Source organism: Chelonoidis abingdonii, chromosome 1 (genome assembly GCF_003597395.2).
Source record: "Chelonoidis abingdonii isolate Lonesome George chromosome 1, CheloAbing_2.0, whole genome shotgun sequence".
NCBI classification, from domain to species: domain Eukaryota; kingdom Metazoa; phylum Chordata; order Testudines; family Testudinidae; genus Chelonoidis; species Chelonoidis abingdonii.
Genome location: NC_133769.1, coordinates 162,938,334 through 162,962,326, shown reverse-complemented (window position 1 = coordinate 162,962,326; position 23,993 = coordinate 162,938,334). Strand labels below are relative to the sequence as shown.

Here is a 23,993-nt window from a genome sequence, read left to right as displayed (position 1 = left end):
AGGAACAGTAGTAGCAGATTCACATAGCTATGATGTATCCAGGGTTGCATGTAGAATGGATCTCCATCTTGAACAGTCCCTGGCAAGTCTTCTTTCTTCAGCAAGAGTCAGTGTGGGAGGATTTGGGCTTTTTAAATTCCTCAATATTGCATCTTCCAACATCTTTTATGGTGAGCCTCGTGCCTTACTTCCTTCAACCTCAGCGCTATAAATCTTCTGTAAAAGCATACCTTCTCCTGTATGTTGGACGTGATCCCACCACTGCAGCTGTCTTGTTCTCAACTGGTGCAAGTTGCTGGGATCATCTAAGTATCTCCTTGTTGGTGACACAATCAAACTGACAGGTGTTAAGAATACACCATAACTTCTGACACGGAGTACTGTTTAGTTTCCTCTTCTCAGCTCTTTTTTAACAGCCATGTTTCTGATCCATACAACAGGGTTGTCATCAATACCACACAGAATACTTTTATCTCAGTTGTCACACAGACATCTTGCCACCCAAACAGGTCTTTGGAGATGCTGAAATATCACTGATGCAAGACTGATCTGATGTGTGAGTTCTTTGGTTATAGAACCTCCTGCTGCAACTGACTTCCCAGATAGATAAAACTATTGACTCATTCAGTGTGATTGGCACCCACATGCAGCATTGGTCGGTCATTCATTGCCATCTATATTCAGCATCAGCAGGTCATTTGTTCCTGTTTTATAGGAAGCATGCACAGCTTTTGCTTTATCACCATGGATCTTAAATCCCATAGATTCTGCTTTTTTTCCCCACAGTTCTTCCAGTATTAGCTGTAGTTGGTCAGTAGTGTCTCCAAGTAAGGCATATTATCCATATACTTGACATCCTCTAAGGAAGAATCTTTAAAGCTCACACCTCCTTCTTTGGCCTCATTAGCTTTGTCATCCATTTGTCCATTAGAACATTAAATAACATAGATGAGAGAATGTGTCCCTGGTGCACCCCCATTCTCTTGAACACCAGTGTGTAATACAACCATTGACCCTCATACAGTTAAATATACCATGGCATGGTTCCTCCACTAGGCACACTAAATTCTCAAGCACCCCAGATTAACATCACAGTATCCAAAGTGCTGATCCATGCACTGAGTTAAAAGCGCTTCAAAGTCTATAAATGCCGTGTTAACTTTCTATTCTGTAGGAGTTTTTCGGTAACATTCCGCAGACCAAATATAGAACGGGTTGCAGAATAAACGGTCTGGAAACCACATTGGTTGTCTCTCATTTTTGGGTTGAGACAGTATTTTCGTTAGTTCAGTAATAAGTATTGTAAACACCTTCCCTGGAACCAACAGCAGCATTATTCACCTATAATTTGAGCAAGTAATACAAGTATGTGTTGGGAGGTGGGTGTGAAAGAGACAGAGTGTGTGTGTGTGAGAGAGACACACACACACACTCTGTGTGTATGTGTGTGTGACATAGAGACAGTGTGTGTGCTGGCTTCTGGGGAAGTTTCTGAGAGACACTGTGTGCTGTCTCTTTAAGGCACTCACTGAAAGCTCTCCTGCTTTGTCCTGAGCCCTGTCTTCCCTGCCCCCGCTTTTCAAAAATGGGGTATGAGGGCAGAGGGAGAGAGAGAGAGAGTCTGTGTGTGTGCACATATGTGTGTGTGTGTGAGAGAGAGAGAGAGGGACTGCGTGAGTTGGCTGCTGGGGAAGTCTCACAAACAGTGCACTGTCTCTCTAAGAAAGGCACTCACTCACTGTCCAGAGGCTGGAGTCTTCAGACCTCAGAGCACAGCAGCTCCAAGTCCTGAGCCAGGCTGTCTCTTCTGCCCTACTCTGCAGAGATGGGGGACAGGGGTGGGGAAAGGGGGACACCCTGACATCATCATACTCCCACATCACCGACGGGCTCTGCACAGCCAGCAGGAGGGTCCCAGGAGTAGCTGCAGGAACAATGTGGCTGCAAAGCAGCCTGGGGAGGGCTGAACATAGGCTGCTGGATGTGCACGCTCTGCTAATCAGCTGCGTGGCACTTGAATCTCTCCTGGGTGGCTGCCTAACCGTGTAGCTTACAGGGAACACAGAAGCAGATCTCTGATGGGGTGGACTACATCTGGAGGCCCCCTGCTGGAGACCTTATGGCCCTGCCTCACCCCACCCCAAAAAAGAGCAGAGGAGAAGTCCTCCAGACAGCTCAGAGTGACTGCTGGGGAAGCAGCCAATCAGAGGGGCTGCAGGAGTGGCCAGTCAGGATCAGGAGGGTCATAATAAAAGGAGCAATAGGAACAGAGCAATCAGTTGCTGCCTGGAGCTGAAAGGGGAAATACCAGGTTCATGGCTGGGTAGAAGAGCATGAGGACTATGGACAGCTCAGTGTGGGCAAGACTAAGTCCAGGGAGGCTGTCAAAGACTGAGGGAGCTAAGAAGGAGCACCTTGCTAGTTGCAGGGATCGAGCAAGAGCCAGAGCCTAGTCAGACCAAATGAAGGTCCTGTGATGGGCCCTGCTGATCTAGTTAAAGACTGAGCCCAGGATGGACTGCCAAAAGGAATACACCAAATCAGGGTGCCATGGTGGGCCCCTGTTGGACTGTTATAGAAGACAGTATCTCCAGGGAGGAAGTCTTGGCAGTACAGCCCCATGCTAGAGCCGTGGGGGAAAAAAAGACCATATACCCCAGAAGGTATAGACAGTGTGTGTGACTCAGCCAAAGGACTGAGTCACTGAAGACCTGCCAAAGAAACCATCTGCTAGGGGTGCGCTCATGAGAGGTGGGTACCACCCCATTCCAAAGCAGAGATTGGAGACACATCATTGGCCAAAGGGGAGGCCGCTCATGAGAGGTGAGTGCTCACCCTATTACAAGATCTTAGAGAAAACATCATTTGTAGGAGGAAGAAAACATTATTTCTTAGAGGTAACATCATCATCATGCGGTAGAGCATTAAACAAGTTGCCAGACAGGAGTTCACTCATCTAGAGAAAAATATCATCAAAGGTGAAAAAAGCATAGTAAAATCTGTTGCCTTCTAAAATATTAGTTAAAACAGAAAGTTTTATTAAATGAGAAAATAAAAGATTTCAGATCTTTAAAACCAACTGTGATTGCTTTGTGCTGCAGAGAGCAACATTCCCCAAACACTCAGTGGAAAACATCTCAGCTCATCCACACTTCAGTGGTTGCTTGTTATTGACAAAGAGTGTTAGTGACTGGTGCAGCTGAACCCATGTTAAGCACGGTCAGTATAGATTAGGACAATGTGTTCAGTCCCATTTAGTCACTGTGGTTTAAGGGCGCACATCACGTAGACCTCATCTACATTAGGGCACTCAATCGATGGTGCTTCATTTGGACACATTGCGCAAGCATGGCACTATTGATTGAATGCATCCAAGCTACTTACTTTAAATCAGTGCAAGGTTTGCCCTTGTGTCCACATAAGGGTACCTTATATTGATGCAGTGATACCTTCTTCAGACACGTTACACATTGCTTAGAGCCCAATTTCTTGTCAGCACCCAGCATTTTAGGGATCCAAACCAAACTGCAGTGGCACAGTCCTACCAAAAACCACAGCAGCTCTAATACACACGACCAGTTGCGTTCGATTTGTAGGGTTAAACATTAACTAGCAACTGCTAAAAGTAAGGCAAAAATTTATTTTTAAAATTTTGGGATGGAATTGCTGGGAGAGAAGTTATGGTTCTCCTGACCAACAGATTGCATTTGAGGACAATTGAGCTTTGACTACAGAAAAGGGCCATTCAGACAATTTTTGGTTCTGCATAAAGGACATGTCCCCCACTGATTACTGCTTTGGAATGATGTTTCCCAGTGGTTACTGCTTTACAGAAAAACATAAGAACAGCCATGCTGGGTCACACCAGTGATCCATCTAGCCCAATATCCTGTCTTCTGCAAGTGGCTAATACCAGATGCTTCAGAGGGAATGAACAGAAAAAGAGAATCATCAAATGATCCATCACCTGTTGTCCAGTCCCACCTTCTGGCAGTGAGAGGCTAGGGACACTTACAGCATGGGGTTGCATCCCTGACCATCTTGGCCAATCACCATTGCTTGAGAGAGACAGAGTAGTTACAACATCATGATTGCACACACACACTCTCCCAAGAGTGTAGAATTTCAGCTGCCATTAATAAAATCCATTTTAACCAACTCTATTGGCTGATTGCCCCCATAGCAATAAAAAAGCCTGTTACGTACAGTTCCACACAGACCTACGCGGCAAAAAATATTTATACTTCAGAGCAGCCTGTTCTCAGTTAAAGGTAGCACTCTGATGGCTCAGTGACCTTTGCTTTGACTACAGTTAGCAAGCAAATATTTTGAAACAATCAAACAGGGTGGTACTGGTTTACGTAAGAAACTTTTCTTAGGGTGCTGCTGAAATCTACCTGCATTATGAAAAGGACGATTCTAGTTGACCCATGCAGGCACATGCAAGGAGCCTTCTGATACTGCCTGCCCTCCAAATGTTTGCACCCCACACTAGGGCTACCACAATTGTAGTGTCTGCGCTTCACTGCCTGGACCTCCACCTGAAAAGTAGGTGATGATCATACCACAACGGGGAGATGTTTACTATGCCCCTAGTGTCCTTTCAAAAGGCAAAGGTTAGGTCCAGGATGCATCTAGCTGTGTGAGACCACTTGGGATAATCCTCCTGATCACCAGGGTGGACAAGAGATCTTGAGCCAGCATGCTGGAAATGGCCTCCCTGCAGATACTGAAGTCCCCCAAGGCTATGGGTGCACGGTATCCGCTTACCCAATGTTGTGACAATTGGGCCTCTATTTTTTTGCCCGCTAGAGAATTAACTGTGAAAAGTAGGTCAAGTTATGCTGTAAACAGTGCAGGCAAACCAGACAGAGAGAGTGAACTAGTCCCAACGAAAAGGCCTAGTGATATAACTCAAGGACTGGGTTAAGATCTTGGTCAACAAGAAGATGTGGATCTGGAACTTCATGGTGGATATGAGGCTTAATTGGCGGACAAAATAATGAAGGAGTGAATTATGCTGCCCACTTTACCTTCCCTTGATTTTTGGGGTTCTTAGGAGAAGACTTTGAAACAGCGTCATGGCTTCATTTCCTAGCTTGGCTCATCTCAATCCAGCTCATCTCATCTTCCCAATCCCAAGACTGTAGGCGCAGACTAGATACAAGGACTTTCTTCCTGAGAAGCTATGGCTTGTTCTTGTGGATGAAGGGCAAATATGGATAGCACTGAAGAAATGAGCTAGCTAGTTAGAGCAGTTTAGAACAAATGGGCTGGGTATATATTTTGCTGCGTCATGGCCCAGACTAAACTCAGTTGGTTTATATTTAGATACTTGCCTTTAATGATATTTCAGTCAGATTTTATAGTTTTATAATTTTTTTACATGAAAAAATGTCCAGTGTTAAACAAAAAGGAATTAATCTGCAAGGAAAAGCCCCTGCCTCCCCCCGCCCCCCGCCACACCACAGCTATCAAAATCTGAAAGTCCAGGTCACAGCAGCCAAGACTCTGACTTCCCCTGTGAAGTAGCTAGGAGGTTAACTGGGGTCTGTAGGCAAACAGCTTAGAGAAGGAGCACAAGCTTAGAGAATTATCTGTAAGAAACTGTGCCAGTCTAATTCCCTTCCAGCAGCCCCTCCCTACAGGAATGATATGCAAATAGAGGCACAGAGCCCTGCTGGCAGAAAAAGGGGAAAGAACCGTGCAGCAGGCTCAGTGCACAGGGCACTTGGGATTCCAGAGGACAGTGTCTTACTTTTGTGTGTGTCTATATAAAACATTGGAGCAGATATGGGTGCAGCAGCCTAGGAAGAGTGTTATACACATCCACGCCTTGGTTCATCTGGTATACCAGCTGAGAGCAGCTCTGCTGGGAGAGTCCAGCCACTCAGGCTGAGTGTACGAGAGAGAGTGTTAGAAAGGGAGAGGCATACTGAGCGCTGACAACCCTCTAACTTCCTAATGGGGCTCTGGCTGCTGGTGCTGCTGGTGCTTCAGGCAGGTGAGTACAAATTCTGTACAGCTGCGGTTGCAGGACCCCTGGGAGCAACTTCATCTCTGCCACCCTCTTGCTTCTCCCACTCTGTGTGTAGGGCAGCTTCCCCCTTCACTTTGGCAGCCCGTGTACTGTATTAGCCTTGCCTAGTTCTACTTGCCCAAGGCAAATCATTGGCATTTGGACCAGTGACATAGGGTGACCAGATGTCCCGATTTTATAGGGACAGACCCGGTTTTTGGGTCTTTTTCTTATATAGGGTCCTATTACCTCCCACCTCCGTCCCGATTTTTCACATTTTCTGTCTGGTCACCGTACCAGTGAGTTAATTATCATTCATTTTCTCATTATCACAGTAAAGGAAGTCTGAGTATATTTTGTGCCTAGGCTGATTCATTTCCATGGTAATTCTGTAAGACTGTAGGAACATGTTTTATTTTCTCTTCTAATTTAGAAAGTTTCCAGTTTTATTCTGAAAAGCCTCGTGTGTTGACTTTCTTCTCTGAAATATTGTTTTCAGTTTCACCCCTTTTCTTTATACCAGTGATTCTTGAGCAAATGGTTTCCAATTCATCTAACATTCAAGAAAAAAAAGGAGTTAAAAATGCAAATCTCTTTATAAAAACACAGTTGTATTCTATAGCCCCTAAACACTGAGGTAGCATTAAGGTTTGTGATCATTCGTGCAGTACAGTTCGATTAAGTGCAAAATCCTGTATTAATGCATCATAAAGGCTGACAATTTAAACACTAGAAATAACAGGAAAATTTAAGTTGTCAGATCCATTTTAACTCAGCCTGATTTCATATACAAGACAGATGAAAGTGCACAGTTGGTAGTTATTGAAAGTGCTCCAAATGCACCATTTGGCTAAATTCAGATTGCTGTGGGGTTTCTCCAACTTTTCCAAGGATCTTACAGCAGTGTTGACTCATTGACACATAAAGAGTCAATTCAATTACTATTTAGGTAGCTAACTGTGCAACTGAATGTATAGTGTGCTTGCAAGGCAAGCGAGTTAGAGCTGACTTCAGAGCCATAAAAGTATATTAATGTCAAATTGAAATCTAATCAGTTTTCCAAATAAATAAATAATAATAATAAAAAAAGAAATAGTAACATCAGACACTATACTGGCCCCTGCTTTGTTTTAAACACAGGGGGAGTGCAGATTCTAAAGCAGCTCATTCAGGCTCAGTTCACTGGGGTTCTTTTTGTCCCCCAGGAATAACTGTGATGTTGTTATAGTTCATAGTTTCTCAGGGATGTTCTTCTGGGACTGGATGCATATTTCTGAGAAAGAAACAGCCTCCCTTCTGTACATCCTGGATATGATCTGGATATAGGTTATCTGGGTGAAAATCCAGAGGAATGTTGCTAATTCCAGTGAAATTACTCTGGATATACCCCAAGGTAACTGAGAGAAGAATTTGTCTCTTACCCCCATTCACTTGGCACTTGTAGCAGGGAAATAGGGTCTTCTCTATGGTTTCTAATAACGGAGCTGTTGTTTGCTTTTATCATTTTAAAAAAATTGAATACTCAGGGTAGTGTTTAGTAAAGGGAAGTTGTTACTTTTTCAGGAATGTGTATTTAATCCCAGAGGGAATGGCATGAGAAACAATAAGAAGCCTGTGTAAAACACTGTAACATCAGTGCGCAGAATTCCTCCTGAAAAAGGCTGCTAAAGTCACCTAAAATGCTGGAGAAGATTCAGTGTGTTGTCTTTGTGCTTATGCTGATTGTGCTTATGCTGCTCTTTCACTTTTGTCCGAGGGTTCTTGATCATTTTAATGCTTAATATTCTGTTACTTCTTTTTTTTCCTTTGAAGAAATGAACCTCTGACTTTTCATGAATGGGGAAAGAGTCCCATTGACTTCAATGGGTTTTTTGAATCAGCACTTAGAGAAAGCTATGGCATATGATACACTCAGGGAAGAAGGATTAGAACAGCAGGTTTTAAAAGGAAAGCAATGGTCTTAATAATAGCATCTAGTCCCTACCTCACCTGGATGGTTTAGGGGATTAGCCAATTTTTGCACAGCACTTTGAAGATGTCAATTGTATTCAAACAGCAGGGAACAAGTGGCCAGGCAACTTTAGTCTGGGCTTCTTAGTTCTGAAATATGATCCCACCCTTGAGTCAAGAATGTTGAAAAATCCATCAGTTTATTTTAGCATTTACTTTAGTGGTGGGTTGAGTGGTTAAATGGATGGAGAGAGAGAGGTGAAAACTGAAGAACAGAGGAGCTAGGTAGAAAGTACGGGAGAGGCTAATGCTAACTATTAGTCTGATGCACTCAGACCAATGGATAGGTGCTCTGATGCATCCCAATAAGTGAAAATAGTACTAATTGCTGCTATTGTTATCATCATGTTAGGCGCCAAAATCCATATTTAATTATCCAGATAAAAGGCTTGATTTTCAGAGGTGAGTCCTCTGAGCTCTCACTGCAGTCTATGAGAGGAGCAACTTTGAATAGGAGGGATACAAGATAGAAATAAGTGTTTCAAATCAGGGTATTGTTTTAAGGCCTGCAACTGAAAAAATAGTTTAAGGAAATTGGTTCAAACTATGCAGGCACATTCTCCTTTGCCTTCAGAATAAATCTGAATTTTTTAAGGCCAAAATTAGTGGGGTGGCCATAAAATAAGGCTTTATAATGGAAGGTGGATATAACCTTTAATATTACCTTAATAAAGCTGCCACCTCTTCAAAATCGAGAATGGAATGTTATTGTATGTACTCAGTGACTGTTAAATGACGCAGGCCTTCCATTGCTGATAAAGGTGTAACTTTGCAGTCTGTGTGGCTTGTAGATATTACTCTGATACAACAATAAGCTAAATATGAGTCAGCAGTGTGATGCTATTGCAAAAAAAGCAAACGTGATTCTGGGATGCATTAACAGGTGTGTTGTGAGCAAGACACAAGAAGTCATTCTTCTACTCTACCTCTGTGCTGGTCGGCCTAACTGGAGTATTGGTCCAGTTCTGGGCACCATATTTCAAGAAAGGTGTGGAGAAATTGGAGAGGGTCCAGAGAAGAGCAACAAGAATGATAAGGTCTAGAGAACATGACCTATGAAGGAAGGCTGAAAGAACTGGGTTTGTTTAATCTGGAAAAGAGAAGACTGAGAGGGGACACGATAGCAGTTTTCAGGTATCATAAAGGGTATCATAAGGAGGAGGGAGAAAACTTGTTCATCTTAGCCCTCTAAGGATAGAACAAGAAGCAATGGGCTTAAACTGCAGCAAGGGAGGTTTAGGTTGGAACATTAGAAAATTCTGTCAGGTGGTTTTAAACAGGAATAAACTGCCTAGGGAGGTTGTGGAATCTCCATCTCTGGAGATATTTAAGAGTAGGTTAGATAAACATCTATCAGAGATGGTCTAGACAGTATTTGGTCCTGCCATGAGGGCAGGGGACTGGACTCGATGACCTCTTGAGGTCCCTTCCAGTCCTAGAGTCTATGAATCTATGAATAATAAGGAATAATAAGGAAAGTGGCAATGTGTTTGTGCACTGGGCCCAAATGCACAATAAGGCCTAAAATCTGCAGTGGGAATTTGAAAGAAATCAGCAATGAAAATCTTTAAAAGTGTTGTGCAAACCCTGTGTGAAACAACATCTTCTCTTTGCAGTTTGGAAAGGCGCACTGGGGAAAACCCATTCTTTGCATACAAGAGGACTCGTTGAATTAGCAGGAGCCATAACCTGTGGCACAGGACGCAATGCTTTGGCATATCTAGGTTATGGATGCTACTGTGGTCTGGGAGGACGAGGTTGGCCTAAAGATAAAGTAGACTGGTAAGAACATCATTTATATGCCCATGTATACTTCTAGTCTCTCCTCTTGCAGGTGATAAATTCTTCCCTTACATCCATGTATAGGGCTGCCAGGTGTCCAGTTTTCAACCCGAAAACCCGGTCAAAAAGGGACCCAGGTGGCTCCAATCAGCACTGCTATCTGGCCGTTAAAAGTCTGGTTGGTGGCACAGTGGGGCTGGCAGGCTTCCTACCTGGCTCCGCGCAGCTCCCAGAAGTGGAAACATGTCTCTCAGCTCCTAGGCGGAGGGACAGCCATGGGGCCTCCTTGCGTTGACCCTGCCCCACCCTGAGCACCAGCTGTGCAGCTCCCATTGGCCAGGAACCACGGCCAATGGGAGCTCAGGGGCGGCACTTGTGGATGGAGGCAGTGTACAGAGCCACCTGGCCGCACCTCTCCCTAGGGACATGTTGATGCTTGTGGGGAGTTGCCTGAGGTAAGCACTGCCCAGAGCCTGCACCCCAAAACCCCTCCCACACCTTAACCCCTTACCCCAGCCCTGAACCCCTTCCCTCACCCAAACTGCCTCCCAGATCCCGCATCCCAAACGCAGTCCTGCATCCCAACCCCCTGCCTCGAGCCCCCTCGTGCACCCAATCTCCCTCCTAGAGCCTGCAACCTGAGCCTCCTCCTGTGCCTCAACCCCCTGCTCTAGCTCAGAACCCCCTACTGCATCCTAAACCCTTCAATTACAGCCCCACCCCAGAGGCCACACCCCCAGCTGGAACCCTCACCCCCCTACACCCCAACCCCATTCCCCAGCCCAGATCCCCCTCCCACACCCTGAACCCCTAATTTCTGGCCCCACCCTGGAGCCCGCATCCCCAAACCAGAGCCCACACCCCCTCCCACACTCCAGCCCCCTGCCTCAGCCAGAGTGCCCCACACACACACTCCAAACCCTTCAGCCCCAGCCCAGAGCTCCCTCCTGTACCCCTAACGCCTCATCCCCAGACAACGCCCTCACCCTCTCCCGCACCTCAACCCCCTGCCCCAGCCCAGTGAAAATGAGCGAGTGAGTGAGGGTGGGGGAGAACGAGCAACAGAGGGAAGGGGAATGGATTAAGCAGGGGTGGAGCCTCAGAGAAGGGGAGGAGCCTTAGAGAAGGGGCAGGACATCAGCGAAGAGGGGGGAAGGGGCAGGGCAAGGCTGTTTGGTTTGTGCAATTAGAAATTTGGCAACCCTATGAAACCCTATTGAACCCTTTGCCAAGTGCAAACCAAGAGAAAATTAGGCCTGGTTTGGGACCAGAAACGTAATTTAAAATGTGGTAACACTGTGGTGTTTAGATATACTTGTAATTATTAGAACTGGGAGCACTGGCTGTTGGGATTTTGAAAGGACAGGAAACAGGAAGGAGGGGGGAGGAGTTGAGGAGGCTGAATGAGAGTTACAGAGGGTGCAGGAGCAACTTGGTACAGAGGTTTCCACTGTAAAAATAAAGTCCTGTTGAAGTTGTTAGTAACTTGCCTGGTTGATAACAACATTTTGTCGATGAGGATGGATCTTCTGCCTCTGAACCCACCTGCACCCTTTCTGCAAAGCCCAGATGAGCCTCCAATTGCTTTTACTGCCTGGATCCGTATGTTTGAGACTTATCTGCTTGCAATCAGTGCTACAGAGATTTCTGAAGTAAAAAAGCATTCTCTGCTAATCCACTGCCTTGGAGCAGAAGGGCAGCATATATTTTACACTTTTCCCCTTGCAGATGATAAATATGAGACTGCACTCACCGCATTAAAGAACTTTTTTGTGCCAAAAGTGAATGTAGTAGCTAATCGCTACAGATTTCGCCAGCGTGAGCAGAAACCAGGGGAGACTATAATGCAGTATATTGCTTCCCTGAGGAGTCTGATTGTAACTTGTGATTTTGGGAATATGGCAGATGAGATGATTAGAGACCAGCTCATTGAGATAACAACCATGCTTTGTGTAAGAGAACGCTTACTTCTAGAACCACAACTTACACTAGAAAAAGCAATAACCATTGCTACTCAGATTGAGTCAGCTACAGCTGAAGCCAAATAATGAGCAAGGATACAGGAGGCACCGACCAGGCTGTGACTCCTTTGCAGAAAAGTTCACTGTCGCTGCAGACAAACAATTGCAAGAGGAAAACTAATAAAAAGCCAATGTAAAATACAGTAAAAATATGCTTTCGCTGTGGATCACCACAACATCTTGCAAGCTACAGAGGATGTCCAGCAAAGGTAGCTCAGTGCAGTCATTGCAAAAAGATTGGGCATTTTGCTAAAGTATGCCGCAGTAGTCAGTTCAATCAACAGGTGCATGCAGTTACAATACCAGATGTTACTGTGCTGACAAAATCACTACTGCACATATTCCAGAACAGATAAAGTGCACTGTAACTGTTTCTGTCATACCCTCAGGCAAATCACACTCTATTCAGCTAATGTTGGACACTGGCTCAGCAGTATCTATACTGATTCCATTTATTTGCATTACTTTAAAGATGTGCCTCTGACTGAACCCAGACTTCAGTTGGTGTGCGATTTGAAAAACCATATCCCAGTACATGGCTGCCTGCCAGCAATTGTTACTTTTGGTGATTGCTGTGTAACTGCAGAGTTCTACATTGTCCACAAATGCACTACCATCCTTGGCAGAGATTTATTGGCTGCTTTAAATCTCAGGTAGTTAATGGACAAATTGATCTTCCTCAGCAAAACACTCTTGCAGTACACACACCAGTTTCAGCTGGGACCCAACACCACGTTGAGGAGAAACTCGGCTGTGCTTATGGGTTTCTGCATAAAGTTAAAATGCAGAATAATGTGATGTCTGTATGACAGAAATTACAGTGCTTACCATTTTCAGTCAGGGAAGCTGTTTCAGAGGAACTTAGAAAACTTGTTCAAAATGACATTATTGAAGAGATTAACTCCTCGGAATGGATTTCACCTATAGTGGTGACACAGAAGAGGGTGGAGGCATTTGCCTTTGTGTGGACTTAAGGGAGCCAAATAAAGCTATTGTGATTGAAAGCCATCCTCTTCCTCACACAGAAGAAGTATTTGCAGACCTCCATGGAGCAAAGATGTTTTCTACTCTTGATTTGCAGAGCGCATACCACCAGGTTATGTTGCATGAAGACAGCAGAGACTCACAGCATTTATTACACATGAGGGACTATTTCATTTTAAATGTGTTCCATACTGTCTCACAAATCAGCCCCAGGTGCCTTCCAAAAAATGTCATCGATTCTGAAGAATCAACATGGAGTTCAAGGTTATTTGGATGATATTATCGTGTTTGGAAATACTACTGAGGAGCATGACAATAACCTGCAGTTTGTACTAAACTGCATCAGCAAAGCAGGCCTCAAGCTCAATAGGTCCAAATGCAAATTTAGACAAACTGAACTCTCCTTTCTGGGACATACAGTTTCACAGGCTGGACAAAAACCTGATCCAGATCATATCCTGGCAATTTCAAATGCTCCTCCTCCAACAGATTTGCAAACCTTACGTTCCTTCTTGGGTCTTACCCCCTGGGATGCAAAATTCATTCCCAGTTATGCTTCTGTCATTGAACCGTTATGAGAATTACTACGGAGAAGTTCAAGCTTAGTGTGGACAATGGATGTACAAGCTAGTTTTGAAACAGTGAAAGACTGTCCAGTACTTGCACTATTCAGTCTCGCATTGTCAACAATTGTAACTACTGATGCTTCTGATTATGGACTTTGTGTTGTCCTCATGAAGTTGTGTGAGGACAGCCCTGAGAGGACTGTTGCATTTGCTTCAAGGACACTGAGTGATGCTGAGAGAAAATATTCTACAGTCGAAAAAGCAGCACTGAAAAATGGAAAACTTACCTGTGGGGCTGCACGTTCAAGTTGCGCACAGACCACAGCCCTTTGACGACGTTGCTTGCCGTGAAAGGACTGGGAAGAGCAGGATATTATATTGCTAGATGGTCTGCAAGACTACTCTCTTTCAATTATGACCTGGAATATAAGCCTGGAAACAAAATGTGGTAGCTGATTGCCTTTCTTGCCTGCCTTTACCTTCACCAGATGGTCCACCAGAGGATGAGGATGTAGTAGTTGCGCTTATTACAAGCGCTCTTGCTGCAGTTACAAGAGAACAATTTCAAGCTGCTTGTTCAGCATGTCCAATTCAACAAAAACTACAGGAATTTCTGACAAAGAGATGGCCCAGTAACCCTAAAAACCTTGACCGAGTTTTGCTGCCTTATTTTAGAGTTTGAGATTGTTGCCAGCACAAAGTGCCAGAGACAAGCAACAGCGGTTCGGGGCCCGGTGTGCTCGGCTCGAATAAACACACCAGGGGTGGAGAAGCAAAACACAAGTTTATTTGAGCTCAAATAAGGTGCGAGGGAGAATGCAATCTCAAATCCTGCACACCTAAAACAAGCAGTTTCTTCCTTTTATAGCCAAGTTGTTTACTACAAAACTTTTTCTTGCTGACTAACTGATCTTTCACTCCCCCCTCCTTTCCCATCCAGCTGCAGTATCTTTTCTCACTCAGTTTTTTTGTCTTTCCCCTCCCTCTCCCCTTTCTGCTGCAGAGACATGTATGCTGTATCTAAGAGTGGCCTTGAAACTTGCTTCAATTTAGCTCCAGTGTATTACAGCAGGGAACTGGCTATTACAATCAGAAAACTAACTGCTGACATTACATTTTACAACTATTAACACATTAGGTTACACTAGGTTACACAAAGTGTTAAATATGGAGGAACAATGGTTCATTGAGGCCTGAGCAGGAGGACTTTATTGACACTCGTGGTCTTTCATTTTCCCGAGTTACCTAGATTTATGCCTAGTGACACCAACAAGATGAACTTTCTTTGCTCGATGGCTGTGTGCTATGAAGTACAAACCGGCTACTTGTGCCAGAAGAGTTACAGTCAAAACTCATACACCTGGCACACGATACTCCTCAAGGAATTGTCAGAACCAAACAATGACTACGGGATCTGTATTGGTGGCTAGGGATGGACTCTCAAACTGAAGCACTCATAAAATCCTGTGTCACTTGCCAAATGCATAAGACAGCAGTGACATGTACCTCTCCATTACAGCCTGTTCCTCTTCCTGAATCTGCATGGGAAGAAGTGGCAACTGACATTGTATGACCCTTTGATACTGCTCCAATTGACTTTCGTTATGCCATCACTTTAATAGACTATTTCTGTAAATGGTCTGAGGTTGCTTTTATGTCACAAATCTCTTCTGCTACAGTAATTAAGTTCCTCTCTTCAGTTTTTAGCAGAGAAGGTAACCCCAAAGAACTGGTTTCCGATAATAGTAGTCAATTTACTTCCCTGGAGTTTGAAACCTTTCTAGCAGAGAGGAACCTTTTACACAGAAGGTCATTCCTATATTACCCTCAAGCCAATGGGTAAATCGAATGGTTTAACAGAAGTTTGAAAGAGAGTTTGCAAACAGCTAAACTGGAAGGGTGATTGTGGATACCCTTCACTACTGATTTCTTGCAAGCATACCGGGCTACACGACATGCCACAATGCAAAGATCACCCGCAGAGTTACTGCATGGGAAACAGATAAATACTAAACTGAACATTGCTGGATTGTCAAAGGCACGACCTGATTCCCCAAACAAGGATGATGTGTTGAACAGTACCAAGCAAAGTATAAGGCTTTCACAGACAAGTGGTGGGGTGCTAAGGAACCAAAGTTTGAGTATGGTTCCTTTGTTAGAATATGAAAACCTGGAATTTTATACAAAGGGGACCATAAATTCACAGCTCCTCTTAAAATCATAGAGAGGAAGGGACCGTACACCTATCAACTTTCTGATGGGTGAGTATGGAATGCTTCTTATCTTGCACCTGCCTATGCACCAAGAGGAAATATGCCAACACCCAGTCTGCATTGGATGACTTCACCATAGAACCAGCACAACAAGACATTGCACTGGAACCAGGGCTTGAGAGGTGGCCTGTCAGACCCACACGACCACCTGTCTGGACTAAAGACTATGTTATGTAGTATCTACAGTGTTTCCAGTGTAATATTTCTGCCAATAGTATAGTGTCTTGTATTCTATTTGTTCCTGTGGTTAGAATAACAATGTTTATTTTAATTGGGAGAATTTCTTAAGAGAGGAGGGAATGTGGTGTTTAGATGTGCTTGTAATTATTAGAACTGGGAGCACTGGCTGTTGGGAGTCTGAAAGGACAGGAAACAGGAAGGAGGGGGGAGGAGTTGAGGAGGCTGAGTGAGAGTTACAGAGGGTGCAGCAGCAGCTTGGTACAGAGCTTTCCACTGTAAAAATAAAGTCCTGTTGAAGTTGTTAATAACTTGCCTGGCTGATGCAACAAACACAGGCACCATTGTAAGTGTATGTCACCTGGATATTGACAGCGGTATTGCCCAGCATATTCATGAGGACGTTTAACCTCTGGTGAATGGTGGCAGAGTTCCCTGGAGACAGGGACTCCACTAGGGGACCAGGCTGTGGCCACCCAAAACTGGTGCAACTTCACTTACTGGGGGTAACCAGTATAGTGGGTGGTGCTGACTGAAAAGGGGTCACACCCAAGGTGAGTGGATGCTTGGCAACACAGGGAAGGGCAGTAGTGGAAACACTACTTTTCCTGTCCTAGGAGAGAATCCCATATTGGTGCAGGAACGACTCAAGCTCTTTGCCTTCACCCCACGTCTGTTTATTATATTAAAACAACAGATGATTTTGGCAGAACAGTATATTGTGATGAGGTAATGTTCTCTCCCTTCTCTGGCTTTTGTATTTGTTGAGAAGATGTTGAGCTATTTATTTTCAAAGCAGATGCAATGCTCCTATTCCACTGCAATACTTTTACTTCTCTTACACACACTGACTGGCGTATATTTAATTATTTTGTCTGATAGGCTTTGATCCATGTGAATGACTGTGAGCTCTGATCCTTTTGCTATAGAAGACTTTTGCCCATGTTGCAGTCTATCACTGTACCTTCAAGATAGCCACACAACTCCATTTGTTTATCTAAAATTAATAAGCAGGGTGGCTCTTACACTTACCATTTCCTTTCTTTAGGAAAGAAGGCAGGTGATATCAGCCCATTTAGTAAATAGCTTACTGTGCTTTACCAACATATCCTGCTGTTGCAGGCACTTGCAATTTTTCTATACAGCCTGGCCACGTGGAAATCAATGGGAGTTTTGACATTGACTTCAGTGGGGCCAGAATTTCACCCCAAGTGGCTCAAATCAAGGACCCAACAAGTGGAGGCACCCAAAATTAGTGGCCAATTTTGCAAATTTAAATTTAACCCTGTAACTACAGATATTAATACTCCTTGACTGCTTTGCTTGGTTACAGAAAATTATTTTTTAGGCCCCCAGAAATTCTGGGTCAGTTCCTCAGCTGATATAAACCAGCTCCATAGTGCCACTGGATCTGGCCCTAAACATTTTCCTTCTCATGTTTGTTAGAGGAATCTTCTGGATTCCTCTCCCTGATGAAATCAACACATCATGCTGTGTTAGTGACGATGAACGTGGCTTTTGCAGTATTTCCCATTGTAAGTATAATGAATACCACAAGTACTGTGGTAAATCCAACTTCCTTGAGCAGTAAATGTTTAAAATGACTCATCCTTTAAACATTTCTGCTTTTGCTACTGATACCATTATAAAAGGTGTAATTTTCTTTTCCTTAAATCAGTCATCTCTGTCTAAATATTAAAGTAGGTCTAAATATAGACTTTTTTATTCTATAAAAAGGCATATTGTGGGGCAACTCATTTAAAAATGTTGGTTTCAAACACTGGCTTCGATGTGGTATTCTAATCATTACATTTCCCCCCTCCTCCTTCCGTTCTCTCTGTTCTTACAATGAAATGAACAAATAGTGCTCATCTCCTGTCCCTAAAGGTCAATAGACTTCTTTCCCCTATCCCACTCTGCTGGATGTTTTGTGAATTTCCTAGAACTTCAGATATTGCTGTTTAAGCTCAATGAGCAGACAGAGGACTTGAGTCACAGTCACCTAACTAAGGGCCTCATTCTGTAAGATACTGATTGAAAATCAATGGAAGTTAGGAACCTAAACCCCTTTGAGGATCTGGGCCTATGTGAGTGAGCCATCTAGCCTTCTGCAAGATACAAAGAATTAAACAAAAAAGACAGAACAGACGATGGTGTCTGTTCCTCTAAAATTGCAAACAGAACCTATTGCCACAGTAGCATTCGCTCATTGCACTGTTCTCCTAATCTCTGGTTGTCCTGGGCAAGGAGTTAGCCAGTCAGAGCTGCTTATATCCTTAAGTGCAGGTTTTCTAGCACATACTTTATGAGTAAGCAGTTTCCAACTAGTAGAGGTTTGTATTCATCTTTCTTTCCCATTGCCCAGTGCTGTAATCTCGCTGGCTGACGCTGATTGCATTTGGTACCATTAAGCATTAACAGGTGGAAAGGAAGGGCATTTCTTGACAGTAAGTGACCAGCTGAAGTTGTTAAGGGGTAGCCTGAGTGTTTATCCTCTTCTCTCCAAGGTGCTACTTCGGGGGCATCTGGAGGTGATTTTGCAAACTCTGAGCCTGAGCCTCCTCTCACTTTACACTGGTGTAAATCAGGAGTAAATTACTCGACTGAAGCTATTGGGGTTATATCAGTGTAAGACTGGTGTCACTGGAAGCAGAATCAGGCCCAAAAGGTTGCAGTCCTTCTAGAGCAATGCAATCCTTCCATTTTTTACAAAGCCAGTTTAGGAGCAGCCACTCCCCACAGCCAGTTGGTTCTTCTCATTAGCTCTTGCTTTGCTGTCTCTGTCTGTTTCTCCAGCTCAGCCTACTCTCCTCTTACTTGTGCTATGCTCCTTCCTCTCCCTCTGTGCCACTGTTGTAGCTCCTTCCTTTTCTCTGGCTCCCCACTACTACTCCTTTTCTCTTGTCCTCTGGCTCCTTACTCCACATCCTCCTCCCTTTGCCTGCCTCTCTCCTGTCACTCAGGTCAGGCCCTCCACCAATGGGCTGCTCCACCTATCCTCACTGCTCCTGAATTACCACTCCCCCTTTTACTTCCACCCACATGGCCAGCACCTTTCACCCACCTGCCAGCTGCTGCTAATTCTTCCCTCCCTCTGATCATGGCCTCTGAACTTTCAGAAAGAAAACCAGGAACAAGGTGATCTGAAAGTAGGGAATAATTAACCCGTGACTCATCATCACTACTGTAAACCCAATAGAATCTTCCTTCTCTGTGTGTTGCATGATGGGCAGCATAAATTGTTTTGTTTAGTCATTAGAAAGTGCTACAGTATCCAATGGGAAAACAGGACCTCAGTCTTAACGTTCTGTTACATTTATAATGTAACAGGTGACTGGTCGCATTCTAATGTCCTTTAGGTGTTGGGTTGCTGCTTTTAAATTACGTTTCTAGAATTCTGAATGTAGCAAATAATCTTGTGGTCATCATTGCTGATGTCATACAGGCAAGCTCAGAATAAAACCTGGCATTTATCTGGCAGACAAATCTGTGGGATGACATTGCTGCTTTACTAAATTGGGAGTGCAGATGGAAGGAAAGCACGCTGGGCTAAATTCAGCCCTTGTATAGTCACAGGAGGTAAACGAAGGTTGAGTTTGACCCAATAGGCCTGATTCTCTTCTTGTTTTCACAAGATTTACCTGAGTCTAGCTCCACTGACTTCACTGACATTATTCCAGAGTTACGCCGCTGTGGGACCCAAATCAGACATGTTATCTTTGCTTCTGATCACTTATGAACATAGATGTGATGTGTGGCTAGGGCTAGAGGGGGTTCAGCCACCCCAAATCTATCTTGGCCCGCCCAGCTCAGCAGGCAAAGGCCTGTGGCTGGTGGCACCAGGGCCAGGAAGGGGACGAGATGTTGTAGAGGAGGAGCCCTACCTGTCTGGGGACTTATACATCATGTGACGTGGTGAGTGCGTACGAATTCTGCATGTGGCGAGAGCCAACAGATGAGCATGGAGAGCAAGGCCCAGCCCTTCGGGACAGGAGCCACCACTGCAGGGCGAGTGCAGAGTGAGCTTCCCCTCCAACCCACCCTCTAGTCATCCCTTCCACACCAGGCTAGAATAGAGACTAGGATAGAGACTAGAACCTACATACACACCAGAGAGCAGGGCTTGACACACGCACACACACATCCCACCCCCAGAGAGCACAATAGTTATTAAGTTTGCTCATCCCTCCAAATAATATTTTTACCAGCTGTCTATGCTTATGGATTATCCCCATGTCAAGAAACCCAGCCTTCTGGGTGATCTTTTTTCAAATGACATGTTAGTACTCATGGCCATAAAGCAGTTTCCTCTATATAAAATATGATTAATTGTTTGTTTGCTTGGTAAATACGGAACTAGTTTTGAGAACCAAATAATCAAAGGGAGAGATCTTTTTTCTATCTTCAGAATATAGCTAGGTGTAAGGTCAGAACAGCATAACTTTTGTGACTGCTTACTGGATCTAGTCCTGGAATTCTGGGCAGGAATTGAACTTCTCATCCCATTGCTCCGAATTGGGATCACAGCAATTCTGAAATCCACCAGAGAAACCATATGAGCGGCAAAAAGGGTAGATTAGATCTAGTCTAGTCTAGAGATTCTTATGCCACACTCATTACTGTAGTGTCTGAGCGCCTTCCAGTACTACATTACGCAAAATGCGACTAACATCTGCCACATGATGTTGTTCTGGCACCCTCTTGCTAGAGGGAAAATTGTGCGCTGTGGAGTATTTTGATTTGTTGTTTTTTTTTTTGAACGAGAGAGGGAAAGAGATGTTGCTCTGTATTTATGTTACAGAGGGCAGAGTCAAAGAAATCATCTTGCAGTTAGAGCAGAAGGTGGTGAGGTTTGTGATGGCCCTTAGTTCTTGGGCGAGTTCCTTCCACAGTCTCAGACTGGCCCCTGAGAAAATTCTGTCTCCTGCACAGGCTTTACTCTTATTATACAAGTTCCATTGTGCCAGAGGAATGAAGCTATAAATCATGGTCTTCATCTCAGAGCAATAATTGATCTTTTAGATGCCCTGGGCTCAAGCCATTGAGGACCTTGAAGATAAGGACCAAGACTTGAACTTGATTGAATGTTCTATGGGAAGCCAGCGTACAGAGCGGAAGATAGGTCTGATGTAGTAACCCATGGTGCCGAGTAGATGTGCTGGAGCATTCTGTGTTAGCTGGTATTTCCTACGTGCTGAAGGCTTCATGCCCTGGTATATTGCACTGATGTAATCTAGCCAAGAAGTGACAAAGGCATGAAGTAGAAAATTTCTACCACACGTGAAGTGAGTGGAACAAGAGAGTCCTGACCTGTTACACTCTGAAATAGAGAGGTTCATCACAGATGGCTTCCAATTTTTTTTTTAACCATTTTGTTGTGGGGGAACAACACCCCAGAGATAAAACCAGCGTTAGTGGTCTCCCCTAGAAGCTGATATCTGTCCCCTAGATGACTCCCCAGTCAACTACAAAGTAAGAAGGTAACAACTCTAGATGAGGAAAGGGGAAGAAGGAGACATGAACCTCTGTCAGATCCCTCACCCGTCTAAGCAGATAAATAATACGTAATACACACATTTTGTGTGAAATCTCTCTTCTGAAATGTCTGGATCTAAAAGTAATTACGTGGCAGAGTGAAAAATGGCAGATACACTCGAAATGTCATATAGGGATCTATACTGTTGCTTGGTGAGTACTTACTGTGACGGGTTAGATCACAGAGACCCCCTTGGGACTGCCACATGATGTGCTGAGACTACCTCTGAACCATTTTCCCTGGCAGCTTGAGACTTCAGTACCTGTCTTGTTGAGCCAGACATGCTAGGGTGCTACAAACACAGACCCAGATCTGAACCATGTCCCCCAAAAGCTGCAGACTTAATTGAAAATGGCTTAAGAAGTGCTCCTGTCACTCTCACCCAGATACCCAGTTCCCAATAGGATCCAAACCTCAAATAAATCCATTTTATTCTGTATAAAGCTTATGCAGAGTAAACTGATAAATTGTTCGCCCTCTATAACACTGATAGAGAGAGATGCACAGCTGTTTGCTCCTCTGGAGATTAATTACTTGTTCTTGGTTAATTAATAAGCAAAAAGTGATTTTATTAAATATAAGTAACAGATGGGTAGTCGTGTTACTCTGGATCTGTAAAAGCAGCAAAGAGTCCTGTGGCACCTTATAGACTAACAGACGTATTGGAGCATGAGCTTTCGTGGGTAAATGAGATGCATTCGACGAAGTGGGTATTCACTCACGAAAGCTCATGCTCCAATACGTCTGTTAGACTATAAGGTGCCACAGGACTCTTTGCTGCTATTAAATATAAGATATAGGATTTAAGTGGGTCCAAGTAGTAATAGACAGAACAAAGTAAGTCACCAAGCAAAATAAAATAAAACACGCAAGTCTAAGCCTAATAGAGTAAGAAACTAATTGCAAGTAAATCTCACCCTCAGAGATGTTCCAATAAGCTTCTTTCATAAAATAGACTCCTTCCTGGTCTTGGTCCAGCAATCACTCACACCCCCACAGTTACTGTCCTTTGTTCCAATTTCTTTCAGGCATCTCTTCAGGCAGAGATGGAGAGGCTATCTTTTAAGCCAGCGGAAGACAAAATGGAGGTGTTTCCAGGGCCTTATATAGTCTTTCTCTGGCAGGTGGGAACCACTTTGTTCTTCAGTGTAAAATTCCCTGAACAAGATGGAGTTTACAGTCACCTGGGCAAGTCACATGTCTATGAATGATTCAGCTTTTTGCAGGCCGACGCCTCTGTTTACATGTTAGTTTGAAAGTTCCCAGGAAAGCTCAGGTGTGGATTGGTGTCTCCCAAAGTCCATATTGAGTTACGTATTTCTTAACTGGGCACTTACTGAGAATAGCCCTTTCTCAAGAAGTTGACGAAATGCTTCACGGAGGCTACTTAGAATCAAACAAATATATAGCCAATATTCATAACTTCAAATACAAAAATGATACACCCATACAAACAGCATAATCATAACCAGCAAACTTCAACCTTCCCATAAACACCCACTTGGCCTCCTCTGTATAAGACCTGCTGCAACCATAGGACCCTGGTTGCAACAATGATCTTTACGGTCACAGTTTATGTCAATAACGTCCCACTTACAGTTGAGTTCTTCTCAGAGTCCTGATCTAGTTCCACATTCTGAACAGCATTTGACAAAACGAGTGGAGGAAATTTCATTCCTCTGTAAATATTTGTATTTATGATTCAGCGGCTGACAAAATGAGTGGAGGGAATCTATACCCATACAAGTGGAGTGGCTGACAACAAGTGATTTATCTATCCACAGCCCAAGTATGGCACAATGCAAACAGCTCCACTCTTAATTTTCTTTTCCATTGTTCAGATAAACCTCTCCAGCATTTCCTGGCATTAAATCATTCTTCCCTTTTATTTGTATTGAGTCAGCCATAACACCTCCCTGGACCAGAAAGGACTGCTGTGCTCTAGGTTAGGGCAGCTAACTTGCCCTGAGGAGAAGCCTTGCAATGTTTCCATCACTAATCTCCATTGGGGGTTATGTGAGGGAGGCAGCTGTTAGATGTTGCATTAGAGAAGGGCTAGTGGAGGCTGTCATGGCCTTGCCTTGGCTTACCATAGAGTTAGCTCAGTTCTATTTAACTCACCCTCCAAACTCACTGCTCTTAGCCCTGCCCCTCCTTCCTAGATCAGTAATACCTGATCCTGCACTTGTAGGTGCAGGAAATCCCAGGGAGTGGGGGCGAAGGAGGGGAGCATTTATTCTGGCTGCATCCAGCTCCTGTGCTCCATGGATCTCTCAACACCGAGGGCTTTCCCCTGTGAATTTGTTGCAGTGACCCTTGGCTGGCCCCTTTGGTTTCTGAATGAGCAGTTCTGTGGTAAATAGCCCATTGGCTGGCCCACCCAGCCCTTTTCCCCCCTTTATCCCTGTTTTACACTTGCTGGGGTGACCTGGAGCTCAGCTGGGCTGGGCTGTGATCTCACTGGGTCATCACGATGTCTGGGCCTATCCCTGTCCCTCTGACCCTGTATTTTCCCTTTCTCCTTCCCTACCAGCACCTCAGGGTCTCATGGACACATTTCCCTCTGCTAAAGTAGCAGCCTCTTGGAGGAGTTCACGCAGAGGCCTTCACAGCGCCCCTCGGGAG

General features: G+C 44.3%; 1 protein-coding gene across 1 annotated transcript in view; it reads left to right on the top strand.

Annotated features, from left to right (window-relative positions):
* The first annotated feature begins 5,767 nt into the window (after positions 1-5,767).
* Positions 5,768-23,993, top strand: part of LOC116824724 (phospholipase A2-like) — a 29,637-nt gene continuing 11,411 nt past the window's right edge. Inside the window, exons 1-2 of the mRNA XM_032780232.2 lie at positions 5,768-6,004; positions 9,646-9,811. Of these exons, the coding sequence (XP_032636123.1) occupies positions 5,965-6,004; positions 9,646-9,811 (206 nt within the window). The 5' untranslated portion in view covers positions 5,768-5,964. The remainder of the gene's footprint in view (positions 6,005-9,645; positions 9,812-23,993) is intronic.